Here is a 17201-nt window from a genome sequence, read left to right as displayed (position 1 = left end):
AACCATTAGAGTGTTTTATTTTTAAAAATTACTAGAAGGGAATCATTCTTTCTGTCTATCATTAGGGGCTCAGCTTTTCCTGTATTTATTAAAAGATATGAACAGCTCAATTCAGCAAGTATGCTGTGGGTATCAATTTATGCCCAGTTTGTACTTTAGTATCAACCCCAACAAGGCGTCAGGGTCCTTTTGTTGGTGTTTGACAATAAATAGAATTGACGTTTTTTAGGAATAGAACAAAATATGTAGGAAGATCTTCGCTTATTTTTTTAGAGATTTAGAAAAGGAATTAGGGAGCAAATATAGTTTTTTAATGCTTGCCTACCTACATGGTCTGTATGTCAGTGGTTTTTAAGTATCAACTGGGGACCAGTGCTAGCCCTGTTTTACACTGGTCCAAGGCAAAAAATAAAGACAAAACTGCCTGCTGCCTGCCCAGCTAGCAAGCTGGTATAGGGTCACCAACTGTCTGAAAAGGAAGGACTGCCCTCATGCTGGTATGTTCTCCCTGTAAAATGTTTGGGTATAAAATACTCTTTTTTTCAGGAACCTACCGAGAATGGAGAGTAGCAAAATAAAAAGTCAGCAACGCTATATTGGTCCCTTATGCTTCTTTTTCTTACATTTACTTGTCAGTGAAATTCATCAATCTAGGAACCATTGCAGGAAAGCAATGCTATAATAGAAAATTCTAGTTTAGGAGATAGGAAGCTTCACTGTGTGCCTTTGGGCAGGCCGCTAGAACCCTCTGAGCCTTCCGTTCTTTGGGCGTAAAGTAGTAGTATTAATTCCTACTCTGAGGGTTGTTGTGAGGAATAGATGAGATGTTACTTCATATCAAAGCGCTTGGTCTATGATAACCGTCAGTAAATGGAGGCTATCAAAAATAGATCACATGGGCGCGCCTGGGTGGCTCAGTCAGGTAAGCATCTGACTCTTCGTCTTGGCTCAGGTCATGATCTCACAGTTTCGTGAGGCGGAGCCCCGCATCAGGCTCTGCACTGACAACATGGAGCCTGCTTGGGATTCTCTCTCTCTCCCTCTCTCTACCCTTCCTGCGTGCTTGTGCGTGTGCGCTCTCGCGCTCTCTCAAAAAAATAAAGATAAAAAAAATAGATCACATGAAGGCACTTTATAAATTTTAAAGCACTGTACAAGTATAAGGTACTGTTATTCGCCAGGATTTAAAATTTTAAAACATCAGTAAGATGATGAATAGCTTCCAGATCAAAAGCACGTGTGTTATCAAAGTAGCAGTAAATCTTTCAACATGCGAAGCAAGTCAGTGATGCTAACAAAACTGGCTCATTGTTCACAAACTGGCATGAATCATAATGCAAGACATAGTCCCAGTTTAGTTACATGGAGTGCTTTTAATCTGTGTTAGGAGTGAACTTTGAAGGGATGTTTTCTTTGAAACTGCTTGAAAACTTGCAAAGATGGCTCAAGTATAGGTTTCTTCTTTTTTTCCTTCCTTTACAGCCAAAGAAGCCTAAAGCCCCAGACAATCCGTTTCATGGCATTGTTTCCAAGTGTTTTGAGCCTCATCTCTACGTGTATATTGAGTCCCAGGACAAGTGAGTGATGAATACTTTGCTGTTTTCTACTGCATTTCTCCCTCCTCCGGTCACGGGTGGGCCTCACAAGGGCATGACTCCTTTCAGAGGCTGAAGGAGGGACTTGGCATGGCTCCTGTGACGCCCTCTGGAAACCTGCTAAGGATATTTTTTATATGTTATGAATGTTATCACTCATTGGGTTCGTAAATCTTAGAAGCCTGAATCTGACTCAGGTAAGCTCCCAAATGTATCCCAACAATCCCTTCCCCTGTGTGCACACGTCAGCCCACAAACCTTGACAATGTCAGGTACTGGAAACCAGAGAAAGAAAGCCTAATCTCTACTGTATATGTTTTCAAGTATCATTTGCTTAAGTTTTCATTGCAAAATAATTTAGACTTACAGAAAAGCTATACAAAATTCTCATACGCCCTTCCCCCAGAGAATGCTACCATTTTACATTACCGCGGTTATCAAAATCAGGACGGAAACACTGTGGCATGAATGTCCATTTTCTGGCCTGAGATCCCATCATGCATTTAGTTGTCAGGTCTCTTTAGTCTCCTTTAACCTTGAATATACTCCCTCAGTCTCTCGTTAGTCTCTCATGACCTTGACGCTTTACAGAGTACTGGCAGATTACTTTCTGTATTTGTCTGATGTTTGCTCTTGATTAAATCCGGATTATTGCATCGCAGGCAAGTATACCATAGAGGCGATGCTGTGTCCCTCTCGGTACGTCATAGCGGGAGACACACCATGTGGACCTGTCCCCTCAATGGTGATGTCAACTCTGATCACTTGCCTCTGGTGGTGCTCACTAGCTTTCTCTACTGTGCAGCTACTATTTTTCTCTTTGTGATTAGTATCTCACGGTGGGACACTTCGGGACTATGTAAATATCCTGTTTCTCCTCACACTTTGCCCACTCGTTTTGACATGCCCTGATGATTCCTGCCTGAAGCAATAATTTACTGTAGCATCTGCCAAATGTTCATTTTCTGTTTCCATCATTTCTCCCGAATTAATTAATTGGAGCTATTCTGTAAGGAGGCGCTTCAGTATGGATTCAGTATGGATGGATTCTTAACTTCCTTTCATGGATTATCAACCATTTCATATATATACTTTTTACAAACTCAGGGGTTCTCAGAAATGTCCACAAAGCAGCCCACCACAGCCAAGTTTCCTCACCCCCAGGGAAGTATGTTCAACCTCCAGTGTCCGTAATTCACGCAAAGGAGGAAGAGCCCTCCTCATCCCTGAATCTCTGTCCCCAGCCAGAAGAACTGTTGAAGGCCCTTCCACGCAGGAAGGAAGAGTTTGGAAAGGTCAGGTTTCTGGAGACAGGCTGGCCCTGGCTCTGAGAGGAGGCCTTGTAGCCTAAAGAACACACTTGTGAGGACCAGACGGTGGCTCATTGCAGGGAGTGCAATAGCGTCTGTGAGAAAGTTCTCAAGAGGAGTTCTCTGGGAAAGCATTTAGGTGCTGAGATTTAGTTTTTTGGTTTTTGTTTTTAATCCCCCCTGTTGTGTGGGTTAGCAAATTCTTGTTTCCGAATATGTTTTGGAGGTAAACCGTAAGATTAAGAGACTATTTCAAGTGGAGTCACTACACGGAACATTATTATTATTTGCCTATTTGATTTTATAGATTGTGTCTACTCTTCCCCTCCCAGATTACAAAATGTTTCATGTTAAAGCCTTAGAAAATAAACTTTGTAGAAGAGCTTCTGTGCTAACAAAAACAACCTCCCGCCCCTCCCGCGCCCCCCCCAAAAAAAGAGTTGCTTTCACATTTCACCTTGTAGAGCCAGTCTGCCTCCTCCTCTCTATCCATTGGGCTCATGTCCGAAGGCACACAGAAAGGCAGTTATTAACTATTGCCATTTGCTTCTTCGAAACGCCATTTTCTGTGTTTAAAAGTTTTTTCTCAGGATGTTAATAAGACACCTCGAGGGGCAGGGGAATGATCAGTTATTTGCCTATTAGATTAACAGGTCTTAGAGCAGACCACTTGGATGACTGTTCTTGGACAAAGCCCGTCTTCTCTCATCAACCCAAACTCTTTATTTTTCAGAAGGTTTCAAAGCCATCGGGTCCCAGGTTTAAAGTGCATATCGGAGATAACCACATACGTTCCCCAAATCCACCTGGTCTGGAGAGTCATTTTTCTGAATTATTACAATTGTGGTATCTACTCTTTTCACATGGCCTTGATTCATATAAAGTGTACTCATTGTCCGTGCTATTTCAGGCAGAGAGCCAGACCTCCCTTCCATAGGGACTCTCCATTTCTCTGTGAAAAATGAAGTGCTCGCCACTCATCCTGCCGTCTGGCCTCACTGGGATGTTTCCACAGTGCTGGGGAAGCAGTGGGAGCTGCTCGTAGGAGAACTGCGTAGGTTGTGCTCTTGTCACTCCAGAATAAGCAACAAAGGCTTGAAGTAGAAAATAGAGTTCAAGAAATCCATTTCCTCAGCTTTTAAAGCAGAGAGTCGGGCAAAATAATGCCTAAAGCTGTGTGGTGATTAACCTTTTTTGAGTCATAGATCCCCTTGAGAGTCCGATGAGACTGTAGACTCTCTTGCCAAAAAAAAACCCAAAAAACAAAAAAATCACATAACCCCCCCCCACTATTTTGAGTACAATTTCAAGGGGTTCTGCAAAGCCCTTTCTCCCTTTTGTCAGAGAGTCTTAAGGCTGGGGAAGAGACTCAGGTGGGGACTGATTTTGTACATGTTACATTCTTGTAGCTCTGACTCAGAAATCTGCAAGGGAGGAAAATCTTAGACCATTCACAAGCTCCCAGATGACAGAGACCCAGCACGGTATTGTGGAAAGAGCGTGGGCCTGGATGCCAGACAGACCTGGATTTGAGTCAGAGCTCCGCACTCACTAGCCTGGGACCTCAAGCGTGGTACTTGACCTGTCTGAGTTTGTTTTGTCCTCTCTACAGTGAAGTTAGTACTGTTCCCCTCACAAGATTAGTGGCGAGGGTGAATCGAGGTGACGTGTTGGCATTTGGCACAAGTGGGCAGGAACCGTGCCTGCTGTCCCCCGCCAGTGGTCTTGTTCCGGACTCTTAAGCGGTTGTGTGGCCCGATCAGTGTTCCCAGCTTTTCACTGGGCCTGGCATGGGGTCTGCCGTCTCCTCTCCCCAGCCTCCCACCTGCCCGAGGAAAGTTCTGGTGGCACCTGCCCCCACCAAAAGCCAAACAGCGGTGGGAGGACTGCAGAGCCGGCACCTGGTGAGGGGGCAGGAAGCAGGATATTCCCAGAGCCATCTCCTCAGCAGGCTGGGTGAAGCTGTCCTTCTGTGCATTAGGTGGCTTTCTCAAGTTTTGTTTATGTGCAAGAAAGAAGTTAATAATAGAACTTTTACTCTTGGGGATGTAGTGATTTTCTCTTGGAGATTTCCCCACGTCAACACTTCCTCCAGATCATAGGTGAGAGGGCCCCATTCCCCCTTCATACCTCAGTGTGCGTTTCCTGTAAATAAGGGCACCATCCACCTAACCACCGTATACCTGCGAGCATCAGGAAGTTAACTTGATCCGCCATTACCATTTAACTCACGGACCCCATTCCTCTTTACCAGTTGTCCCGATCAGGTCTTTTCTGGACCCAGAGTCCGTGCCAGGATCACAGGATGCATTTATTTGTCACGTCTCTTTGGTCCCTTCCATCCAGAAAAATAACTCATTCTTTCTTTATCTTTCATGACCTTGAAATTTTTGAAGAAGCACAGGCCAGTTTGTGGAATGTCCCTCAGTCTGCGTTTGGCTGTTTCCTCATGATTTATGATTTATGCAGAAGTAGTGCTGGGCTCTTCTCGGTAATTCATGTCGGGAGGCACACTGTCAGTTTGCCCCACAGCTTGTGGTGTTCACTTTTATCACTTTAGATGGAGTCCGCCAGGTTTCTCTATTTATTAATAAGTCATTAATAATTAATAAGTGTCAGGAGAAACGTTGAAACCATATAAATAGTCTTTTTCTCATCTTTCACCTCCCCCTGATACTTGTCTGAATCATTTATTACTAAGATCGTTGCCAAATGGTGATTTTTCTAATACTACCATTTCTTCTACATTTATGAGTTGGCATTATATTTTAAGAAAAAGCTTTCTCTCTTCCCCATTTATTGTATCAGCACCTACTCGTCGATTCCTATTTTATTCAATGGGTTATAGCCGTTATTACCTTTTTTTAAAGCTTATGTTGGAATAAATTTAAACCTACATAAAAATTTCAAAAGTAGTGCAGATTTCCCGTATTCCCTTCTCCCCAAGTTCTCCTAATGTTAACATCTTACGTAACCATAGAACAGTTCTCCAAACCAGTAAGTTAACACTGGTACAGTACTCTTTCCTAAACTCAGACTTTATTTGGGCTTCACCAGTTTTTCCACTGATGTCCTTTTTCTCTTGCAGGATCCATCGTTATTTTAATGCTCAAATTGTCCCTGATTTGGCCATTGGAACCCCCCCCTCCGAGCTGGTTTTTCGTGCTTTTTGCATATTCCTGTCATTTCTGGGGCACTTCCTTTCTGGCACAACAAAATATACCAGGCCCATCTTGTACTTTCCTACCCCAGCCCTGGAGTCATCTGTTTTTCCAGGATCCCTTGTCTCTTTGGTGGGGAATGATATTTAGAAACTAAGTTCCGGGCATCAAGTATGTTCATTACTCCTCGGATGTCATGCTTCTAGGTCCTCGCAGCTGAGACAGCTGAGAAATAGATGTATGTATACACATACATGTTTAAACACATGCATCGGTATCTGTTTTTATACCAGCCTATATTAGAACCTGTGAATCTATGCTGGTAACTCTAATTCTGCTCTAACACCACAGGATTTATCTTAGCCTCCCCCTTTCCTCGTCTATAACTACTTTCTGCAGCAGTGAGAAACTTGCCCCCCCCCCCCCCCCCGATCTTCCGTGTATTTACTGATTTGCTCCATTTACCTGTGTGTAATCCATCTCCCAGTTGTGCTCAAGCCATACCTGGGCTTCCCAACCCCACTGGCCACACCAGAGCCAAATCCTTGGCCCCATCCTAAGGGCAGGAGAGGGAGGGGGTGCAGATCAGTTTGGGTACCCTCGGTTTAACAAGTCCTGTAACTTCCTGGGGACCTGAAGCCGCTTTGCCCATGCTCACCTCCTTGCCAGCTTTGACTGACTGCCTCTCCCCGTGCCGTCACCACTCTGCCTTCCAGTTGGAATATTGTTGCTAGGGATGCCGACTGCAGATCCACCGGAAGAACTGCCCTGCTCGTCCTTTACTAATACTGCTCTGCATTGGTCTTTTCTTCCTGGGTCATTTCATTGATCAGCAGAACCCCCAGCAGTAGTTCGTGTGGGCCCCTGACAATCTCGTACATCTTGCTCAGAAAGCTCAAGCTACAGGGGAGGGGGTAAAAGATACCATCCACATCTGTGACATGTTCCTTTAAGCCGGAGAGCAAGTGAGTCAGCAGCAAGCACAATTCCATCTCTCTGTGTAGCGCTTTAGTGTTGCAAAGTCAGAGCACAGTAGAGTAGATAGAGCTGGGCTTGGGAGTCAGGCATCCCCAGGTTCAGAGTCTGGCTCCGACAAATTCCGTGACCCAGGGCAAGTTACAGTCTTTTTCTCAGCCTCAATTTTGTCATTTATGAAGTGGAGATAATAACGCCTTCTCTTCAGGGCTGTTGGGAGGATTACAGGAGATTGAATTTCTGATGCACCCAGCACAATGCCTACTTTACAGGCTTATGGCCTCTTGGGAGTCGGTGGTACCCGCTGTGAAGACATGAAGCTGGCAGCGCTTTGCTGTGGGAATGCAGAGGAGCTTGTAAATCAAACCGTAGGTCAGGCTTTTCCAATTTGTGACTTCCGCCTTAGGCACGTCCCCTCCTCCTTACATCCTCCCTTCCACACATCATAATCTGTGCTCACTTCCGACTCCGTGCCTTTATTCTCACCTGAGTCTGCTGCAAAATTTTCTCTCTAGCTGCCTCTAGTTTCCTTTGTCTGAAACAAATTGTTCCTCTTGTCTGTACTACAAGATTAGCATGTAGTTGCTGTCTTGAAATCTAAATATCATGAGCATGAGGGTCCTATCCCCCCAAATAAGATCAAAGCTTCTAATAGGCAGATGCGTGTCTTAACCCCCACACCCAGCAACACCTTAATCAGAGCTTGACCCTTCATAAACTCTTGCTTGATTGTACTTGCTTTATGGTGTAAAAGACGCCTTCTTGTGATTCCAATCAGCAGGTCGGTATGCTACAACATTCCTTTCTCTAGTAGTCCTGCCAGAAGGTCTCACCAAAACTCAGGCTAGTGTTTGGCACCTGGAAGAAACGACAACCTTTGCTTTTTTTTCTTTAGTTGAACTCACTTATGTCTCATATGCATGGCAAACACAGCCCAGAGCCTTGCACGTACTAAATGCTCAGCTGGAAATCGATGGACTGAACCATCTATGCTGTGACATGTCAGTTACTCGTTTTCCAGTGTCTCATGTGGCTTAGAAGCACGCAGGCGCAGAGAGTGGAGGTTGAAGGGAGGGAAGCTTATTCTAACAGATTATGTCTCACCTACACAGAGAGCAGTGTCAGAAGTGACTTGGGAGATGGCCTGCAAAGTATGGGTGGTCTTTTAGAGGGTTTTTTTTTTTTAAGTGGAAATTTTCTTTATGCTCTATGAGTTTAATTAGTTTATAATCTGATTGATCGAGTTGGCTCAGAAATATGAGGCATTTGAGTAGGTATTCTGACTTCAGCTGCTAGCGGAATTAGATAAGTGGTTAAAGTAAAAAGCACTTTGGAGCTCTGGCCCCTCTTTTGGTCAGCAGTAGAGATTTGGAGGTTAGAATCTCTCCTAAGAAGACTCAAGTGGAACCCTTTGCTTTCCTATTACATGCTCCCCTCTACTGCACCAGCCCCTGCCCCGTCTCCACTCTCCTACCCTTCCATTCCCATCCTTCAGGAACAAAGCATGGGGGCTGATCAGCTGCATACATATTGGGCACCAACATAACTGAAAGATTAACCTCACACGTAAACGTGACGGGTGGGCCTGGGGAGAGCAGAGATCCCGGAAACATTATCCGTCCTCTCAAGGAGGATATGATAACATATGAATTGCAGACGATTCTCCTCTGTAGCAAGCACCTTTCACCTTTTGTACCAACTTCAGCTTATTAGAAGTGACTGGCCAGAATGCTCTCTCAAGACAGATTCTGAAATTACACCAAAGACCAATGAAAAAGAGCCATTCTTGAGAGCATTGCCGGCTGTGGGCCCAGGATGGGAGAAGGTCGTCATGTTTCTTGAACATTTGACATCCTTACACTGTATGGTAAAGTGTTAAAAAAAAAAAAATGATAATACAGTGTCAGTGTGTTGCAGATGACAGAAGTTGAAACTGAGAGAGAGGAAGGGTGTGAGTAGGGGTTGTCTGGGTGAGCCCTGAGCTGAGCCTGAGAGAGGTGGCAGGAGAGCATCTTGGCCAGGGGAGGCATCCAGGCAAAGGTTCAGAGTCAGGGATAGAGATGGAACAGGGGGAAGTAAAGGGGAGTCTGGCTAGAGTGGAGGGTCACTGAGGAAGAGAAGTGAGAGATTCAATGGAAAAGGTGGGGCAGGAAGAGGTGGTGAGGAATGGGGGTGGTGGCACCGCAGCTTTCGAGGTTAACTAACAAGGTCCTCCCCTGCTTGCTAACCATCCTCACAAAGACCCAGCCTAGGCCTGAAGTTCTTTGAGGGCAGAGTGGCTACATCTGGATGTAATAAACTTTCAATAACAAAAACTCCTGAGTAAAATGTCAGTTTTCTCCTCTGCTGTGTGTGGTTCTTATCTTTTTCTTCCTGTTATGTAAATACATTTTGAAAGCACAGCCTGGGTGGCTCAGTCGGTTAAGCGTCCCAACTTCAGCTCAGGTCATGATCTCATGGTTTGTGGGTTCAAGCCCTGTGTCGGGCTCTGTGCTGACAGCTCAGAGCCTGGAGCCTGCTTCAGATTGTGTGCCTCCCTCTCTCTCTGCCCCAACCCACTCGCATTCTGTCTCTGTCTCTCTCAAATGTTAAAAAAAAAAAAATGAAAAGCACAGCTGGATTCTTGTAGCCTTGGACAGCAACCTAGAAAGATGTAAAATGTCAAGGGGTGGAGGGACCCCTCCCATTTTTCATACAGCACGACTGTGCAGGAAGCAGTGAGTAGAGCCCCACTGGATCGTAGTTACGATGACTCAACACGATGGAGCAAACTCAGTGATGTTTGAATGGGGAGTGGGGGGACAGCTGCAGCCATGCTCACCATCGTGACCTGCTACAAGCCGGGGGCTGCCCTCCCCTCCCCTCTCCCAAGAGCTTTTACACCTTTGATTCTGTAAGTTTTAAGGAGAAACTGCATTAAAAGCATCAAGAAAGCCTTAGAATATTTCTTTACGGTTTCTCTTTGTTTTGGCATCTACCTCGTGGGTAGGTTAGTGATACCAAATGTTTCCTGACATCATAACCTTTTTGTGTTTTCAGAGGCAGTAAGGTAGAGGGGTTAAAAACATGAGGTTTGAGCCAGGCTGTTTAGTTTTGAATCCTGGCTCCCCCCACCCCTCTTGCTGTATGACCTTGGACAAGGTCCTTAACTTTTCTGCACCTTGCTTTTTGAAAATGAGGACAGTTAATAATACATACTTCATAAGGTTATTGTGCAAATTAAGTGAAATGCAATGAAATAACACTTATAAACTGCCGACATGGTGTGTGCCTGATACATCATAAGCGTTCAGACAATGGTCTCTATTATTATTTTCATTTGGGGAAAGGTGAAATGATACTTACATGGTAGCAGATTCTAGGCTCAGCTCTGCCACTAAATTATGTGACAAACTTTATAGACCTTACTTTTTTCATCTCTTAGTCCAGTAATACCTTACCTCTCTCACAGAGGCTTGGGGTCAAATGTGATCATGAAATGCCTTGAAAAGTATAAAGCAGGGGCTTCCTGGGTGGCTCAGTCAGTTGAGCGTCCGACTTCAGCTCAGGTCATGATCTCATGGTTTATGGATTCGAGCTCCACATCAGGCTCTGTGAGGAGAGCTCAGAGCCTGGAGCCTGCTTCAGATTCTGTGTCTCCCTCTCTCTCTGCCCCTCCCATGCTTGCTCTCTGTGTCTCTCTCAAAAATCATAAACATTAATTTTAAAAAAAAAAGTATAAAGCAGCACACAAATGCCAGTTATTCTTGCTGCTATTACTGTAAGAGGGCTGGTGCAATAAAAATGGGTCCACTTTTATTTATTTTATTTATTTTTTTAAGTTTTTTTTTTTTTTTTTTAATTTTTTTTTTTTCAACGTTTTTTTTATTTATTTTTGGGACAGAGAGAGACAGAGCATGAACGGGGGAGGGGCAGAGAGAGAGGGAGACACAGAATCCGAAGCAGGCTCCAGGCTCCCAACTGTCAGCACAGAGCCTGACGTGGGGCTCGAATCCACAAACCGCGAGACCATGACCTGGGCCAAAGTCAGACACTTAACCGACTGAGCCACCAGGCGCCCCTGGGTCCAATTTTAAATGTAAAAAGCATTAGGAATGATTTACTCGTGGCAGTTAAGCACATTTGCTTTATCTTTCTTGAAATAACATGGCAGGTTTTCTTCCTTCTAGAAACCTTGGAGAGCTGATAGATCGGTTCGTGGCCGATTTCAAAGCCCAGGGGCCACCTAAGCCCAACACTGATGAAGGGGGTGCTGTGCTCCCCAGCTGTGCTGACCTCTTTGTCTACTACAAGAAGTGCATGGTGCAGTGCTCTCAACTCAGTACTGGGGAGCCGATGATCGCTCTGACCACCATTTTCCAGAAGTACCTCCGAGAATATGCCTGGAAAATCCTCTCTGGCAATCTGCCCAAGTGAGTGCTATTCTTCCTGGTCCGAGTGGTGAAGTAAGATTCTGAATATACCTAAATATGGGAATCTGAGGAAATCTACTCCGAAATAGTTTACTGAACTGCTAAGAGCCTCAATGAGGAAAATACCCTTAGGCCTGAGTTCCCAAGGGCCTAAGACTATTTCCTATCTAATGGGATTCCACAGCTGATCAAGACTGTTAGAGGAAATGCCCACCGTAGCCACCAGCATAGGTCAGATCTTCCCACAGTGGACTCAAGGGAGTCAGTTCCATTATGTATATCTTTAGTTGACATGGTTTCAACAATAGGTTGTTAGCAAAAAAAAAAAAAAAAGGTAGGGCGCTGGTAGCAATAATTTTTAAACAGCATGGGCAATTTCATTCAATGATTGCATACCCTGGGGTGATAAGCACATGGGAGGCAGTAATCTGCTTTTCCCTCGAGCTGAGTGCATTCCAAAGTCTCTCTTATGGTATCTGTGTCTTGCTATACTGGACAGAGTCTAGTGTTTAAAGATCTGGTAGGATTTGGGGGAAGGGGGTTGCGTAGCACAGCCCCTAATTATAGTGACTTCATTGTATTTATTCTGGGACATTAGAATATTGTTATATTGCTTACTAATGGAAATTAATGGTGTTTGACTAGAGCTTAAAGATTTTTGGTTCCATAGCAATTTCAATTATAATAATGCGATCTAAAGTGATGCTTTGGAACTTAGTATTTATAAATCATCCCCATGGCCAAATTCAATAATTCTGGAATTAGTTGCTGTTGTTTTCACTAAAATGTATTGTATATGGGAGTTTTATGTTATTTGGAGGAAAGAAAATAAAATCCTTATGCTGTAGCCAGAGATTGGAAGTAAAAGATATATTTCACCGAGAATTTCTTTGACCACGGTAACATTTTTTTAATTTTCAATAACTTTTATTCTGATCGTCAGAATAATATAAATTTATTATAGTTTAGAAAACACAGAAAAGCACAAAGACAGAAATAAAAGTCAGCTATCATCTCACCACCCAGAGAAGACAAATTCAAATTTTTGGTATATGTTTTTCTGTTGTTTACTTACATATGTAACGTGCGTGATTTTGTGCTCTTGCTCGATTCGCAGTGCTGGGACTATACAGCCTGTAGTTTTAAACCCTGCAGCTTTCACCTAACATCATCCTGTGAGCATTTTCCCACGTGTCCCAGCAGGAAACAGTGTACTCAGCTAGGGTGTTGTTACCAAAGCATCTATTCACAGAAATGGGGGCACGGTGAAAGGCACCAGCAGAGGATTCTGAAGCATCCAAATACCAGGGGGGTAATTGTTAACTACTTTAAAACTCCCTTGAGCGCCTGGGGTGGCTCAGTCGGTTGAGCGTCCGGCTTCGGCTCGGGTCATGATCTCGCAGTCTGTGGGTTCGAGCCCCGCGTCGGGCTCTGTGCTGACAGCTCAGAGCCTGGAGCCTGCTTCGGATTCTGTGTCTCCCTCTCTTCTGCCCCTCCCCCACTCATGTTCTGTCTCTCTCTGTCTCAGAAATAAATAAACATTAAAAAAAAATTTTTTTTTTAATAAAAAATAAAAAAATAAAAAAACTCCCTTGAGAGCCAGGGCTGTGGACAAAAGGCTGCCCCACAGAAGAGGGCCACGGTGGGGGCCAGCACCACACTGAAGCAGAGGGAGCAGGAGGCCTTGTTAGTACTCAGCCTTCTCTCTCCCCTCTACCTCTCAAGCCTGGGTGATAGGTCTGTAGAGGTCAGTCTCCTGAGCCATAGAGGAGGGAAGAGAATAGTAATGAATGGATCTGGGAGGCCACCAGACACCGTCCAACCCTAGCACATTGTCATCGAAACACTTCACGATGTCGTGATAATCCAGCATACAGAAGAACCTCACCTCACTTCCGAACTTCTAATTGATCATTTAGGTTGGTTTCACTACTTTAGTTATTTTAAGTAACACTCAGAAAAGCATCCTTGAACAGCAGTGGAACCACCGGGTCAAACAGTGTGAACCTTTTTTTTAAGCTCCTGAAATATGCCTCCCGAAGTTTTTACAACTCAGTACTCTGGACCCATAGTGCAAGAGAGGGTCAGTGTCCTCACAACCCTTGTAAGTGCTGGAAATGAAGATATTTTCAAATCTTTGATTCCCAGTAAGACTTGGCAGTTTTAGGGTTACCTTTTTTAACGTTTTATTTTTACGGTAAATGTCATTGAGTTCTGTCTTTTAAAAAATTTAGAATCTCACAGTTGAAATAGCAGGAGGTTTTATAACTGTATTTTTATATTTTGTGGACACATGATTATATCAGTAGGAAGGTGTGAGACAGTCGGGCTTTGGGCAGCAGCCATGCTTTAACATTCACTTTGGTACCCCTCCACAAGCACAGCGTACACATTCCTGTGCAGAAGTTTCCTAACTGAGAGGGGCAATTGGAGAACCAGCTTTTGTGCTACAGAACTCTCGAACTTTCCAGATCAGGAGATTCTAAGCTAAGCAGAGAAGTCACTCAGCCGCCTTCTCTGTGAGTATGAGAGTCATCTTCGTTCATGTGACTGATTATTGGCTTGCTGTTGGAATCGTCTCTTCCTACTTCTGATGGTCAGAGAATTTAAACAGATGATAGTCAAGGTAAGGTCAGTAGGAAAAGGACTCAGTGTACGTAGGTTTGTTTGGGCCATGTCCAGCCTTTCCTTCCCCCTTTTCTTTGTCTTAAGATGTGCAGCTACCAGTTCAGGAAGCAAATAAGTCCCAGCCTGACCGGTTCCTGTTCCTTTTCCTCAGAACCACAAGCAGCAGTGGAGGGCTGACCATCAGCAGCCTCCTCAAGGAAAAGGAAGGCTCAGAAGTGGCCAAGTTCACTCTAGAGGAGCTCTGCCTCATCTGCAGCATCCTGAGCACAGCAGAGTACTGTCTGGCCACCACCCAGCAGGTGAGCTGCCCACCACCCCCTTTTCCTGACCCATTTGGGCCTCCTAACTCAGTGGCTGAAACTGTGGGCCCTAACAAGCCGTGTACAACCTTGGTCAGCCACATAAAGGTGGGTCACAGAGGAAAATTTGCAGTCCAGCCGAAAGACGGCCCAGGCAGCCATCTTACAGAAGAGCCTTGTTAAAAGGAGACTGGGCAAGAAAGTATGACTGGTCTCCCCCAGAGTGGTTTAAGTTCCTCAGAGGGCATGCCTTCTGGAAAGTAGGTCAGTAGCACTGTCTCCCATAGGAGAAAAGTAGCAACAAACTTAACAGTGCTAGGACCCGGCCTTTGGTAGTGATGAGTCACAGCCAGTGATCCCATGCTCAGAAGTGTTACTGGGCTAAGCAGAATCCTTTGGGCTTTCATGTGTCTCCTGAAATGCACACAGCATTCTCAGCCTGCCTAAACAAACAGCCATTGTTTGGACGCTGACGTTCAGGAACTATGAAGCAGGAAAGGGTGATGCCTCTGCTGGAGCTCCCCATTAGCAGAAGGAAGACCCAGAAGAATTTTCCATTCAGCCTTAGACGTGGGATTAGAAGTTCCTTTTCACATTTGGTCTGGAATTCACCTAAGGCCAAGAGAAGGAAAATAATTGGAGAAGGTTCTGCTCTTCCCCCCCTTTTGGGCTTATTATTTACACATGTCTGGATCATAGGAAGGTAGTCATAAATTATGGTTCAGACGGTACAGCTTGGAGTGCCTGTGAGCCAGAGCAAGACTACAGGAGGCCAGAATAAGAAGCGTTCCCCCCAAAACTTCACTGTAAAGGTTTGGCCTCAGAGCCAGAGACGGCAATCCCTTTAGCCCCCAAGAACCCCTAGGGCAGGACAGCAATATTGATGAAGGCCTCCAAGGCAGAGAGGTCCCAGAGTTGTGTGGTGAAGAAACACCATTTAACTGTTTTGCATGTGTGCAGAAAAGGAAGGCATACATGTGAATAGAATTTTTAAGATTATTTATTTATTTTGAGAGAGAGAAAGAGTGTGTGCGTGCCTTGAGCGCAGAGCCCAACATGAGGCTCGAATCCACGAACTGTGAGATCATGACCTGAGCCAAAATCAAGTCAGACGCTTAACTGACTGAGCCACCCAGGTGCCCCCAAAATAGAGTATTTTAAAAGTAAAATAACCATGGTACCAAAGGGGGAAAAATACAAAATTAATGATTCTTGGGGCGCCTGGGTGGCTCATTCAGTTAAAGCATCCGACTCTTGATTTCGGCTTGGGTCATGATTTCACAGTTCATGGGATCAAGCCCCACATTGGGCTCTGTGCTGACAGCATGAGTCTGCTTAGGATTCTCTCTTTCTCACTCTCCCTGCCCCTCCTCTGCTCACGAGCTCTCTTTCTGTCTCTCAAAATAGATTAATTAAAAAAAATTTTTTTAGCCTTTATTCACTCTTGAGAGAGACAAGGCATGAGCAGGGAGGGACAGACAGGAGGACACAGAATCCAAAGCAGCCTCCAGGCTCTGAGCTGTCAGCACAGAGCCCTATGCAGGGCTCAAACCCACGAACTGTGAGAGCATGACCTGAGCCGAAGTCAGAAGCTCAACCAGCTGAGCCACCCAGGCGCCCCAATAAATAAATATTAAAAAAAAATAACTCTTAATCTCATTACCATCAAATAATCATATTAGCAATTTGGAGTATTTTCTTTCAGTCCTTTTTCATGAACATAGTTTTGTATGCTACAATCATTTTTTTTCTTTCTGAGAGGCAGTTTATTTAGTTAGTTTGTTCATTTATTTTGAGAGAGAGAGAATGTGTGTGTGGGGGGGGAGGGGCAGGGGAAGAGAGAAAGAGAAGGAGATAAAGAATCTCAAGCAGGCTCCACACTGTCAGCGCAGAGGGACACGGACCCTAAGATCATGACCTGAGCCAAAATCAAGAGTCAGATGCTTTACCACCACAATTTTGTATGCTATAATCTTAATTTACTTCACTCTTACCCCTTTGCTGTTTTTATTGACATCACAGCATTAGCATTTCTCCTGTTGCTATGATATCTTCATTACTAACAATGTTATAGTTCTGTAATATTTCATTAAGGGACAATACCATAAATGATTTAACAGGATCTAGCATAATTATCTGTGCTGTTTCAGGTTTTGCTTCTGTAAGTAAATTCTACAAAGAATATCTAATATGTTTTGCATTATTTTTCTAGAACAGATTCTTTTTTTTTTTTAATGTGTATTTATTTATTTTGAGAGAGAGAGAACACACAAACGGGGGAGGGGCAGAGAGATTGCTGAGACAGCGAATCCCAAGCAGGCTCCACACTGTCAGGGCAGAGCCCAACACAGGGCTCGATCCCTCAAACCAGGGATCATGACCAAAGCAAAAATCAAAAGTCAGATGCTTAACCAACTTGAGCCATCCAGACACCCAGATTCTTAAAGGTTCTAGAAGTACTAGTGGGCCAAAGACCATTTTGATGACTCATGATAGATGTAGCCAAATTTTTTTGTTATAAAAAAATTATTTTTATTGATTATAAAAGTCAGTACATTCTTAGCACCTATACTGTGATCTCTAAATACTATTTTCCCCTAAAAGAAACCAGAGATTCCTGCAGAAATGAGTAATTCCAGGTCTGGGACACAAAATGTACAAGATGAGCCTGGAGCATCATGTTGTACAAAAAGCAAGAAAAAGATCAGAGACTGTGAGAGTCCTTTCAAAAGGATTCAGGAGCCATAATGGGCTTATTGTACAGAAAGATGTGTGCAAGTCCTAACTACCAGTACCTGTGAATGTGACCCTATTTGGAAAT

The 17201-nt window shown here is 44.2% G+C and overlaps 1 protein-coding gene across 2 annotated transcripts in view; it reads left to right on the top strand.

The window, feature by feature from the left end:
• Positions 1-17201, top strand: part of VPS53 (VPS53 subunit of GARP complex) — a 134680-nt gene that overhangs the window by 78585 nt on the left and 38894 nt on the right. For both annotated transcript variants that reach the window (XM_060646884.3, XM_060646883.3), the window contains 3 exons: positions 1483-1577; positions 11211-11453; positions 14233-14380. In XM_060646884.3, coding sequence (XP_060502867.1) covers positions 1483-1577; positions 11211-11453; positions 14233-14380 — 486 coding nt within the window. The remainder of the gene's footprint in view (positions 1-1482; positions 1578-11210; positions 11454-14232; positions 14381-17201) is intronic.

This window comes from Panthera onca, chromosome E1 (genome assembly GCF_046562875.1).
Source record: "Panthera onca isolate mPanOnc1 chromosome E1, mPanOnc1 haplotype 2, whole genome shotgun sequence".
Classification (NCBI taxonomy): Eukaryota; Metazoa; Chordata; class Mammalia; order Carnivora; family Felidae; genus Panthera; species Panthera onca.
Note: the sequence above shows the minus strand (reverse complement) of the source record. Positions and strands in the feature narration are given on the sequence as shown.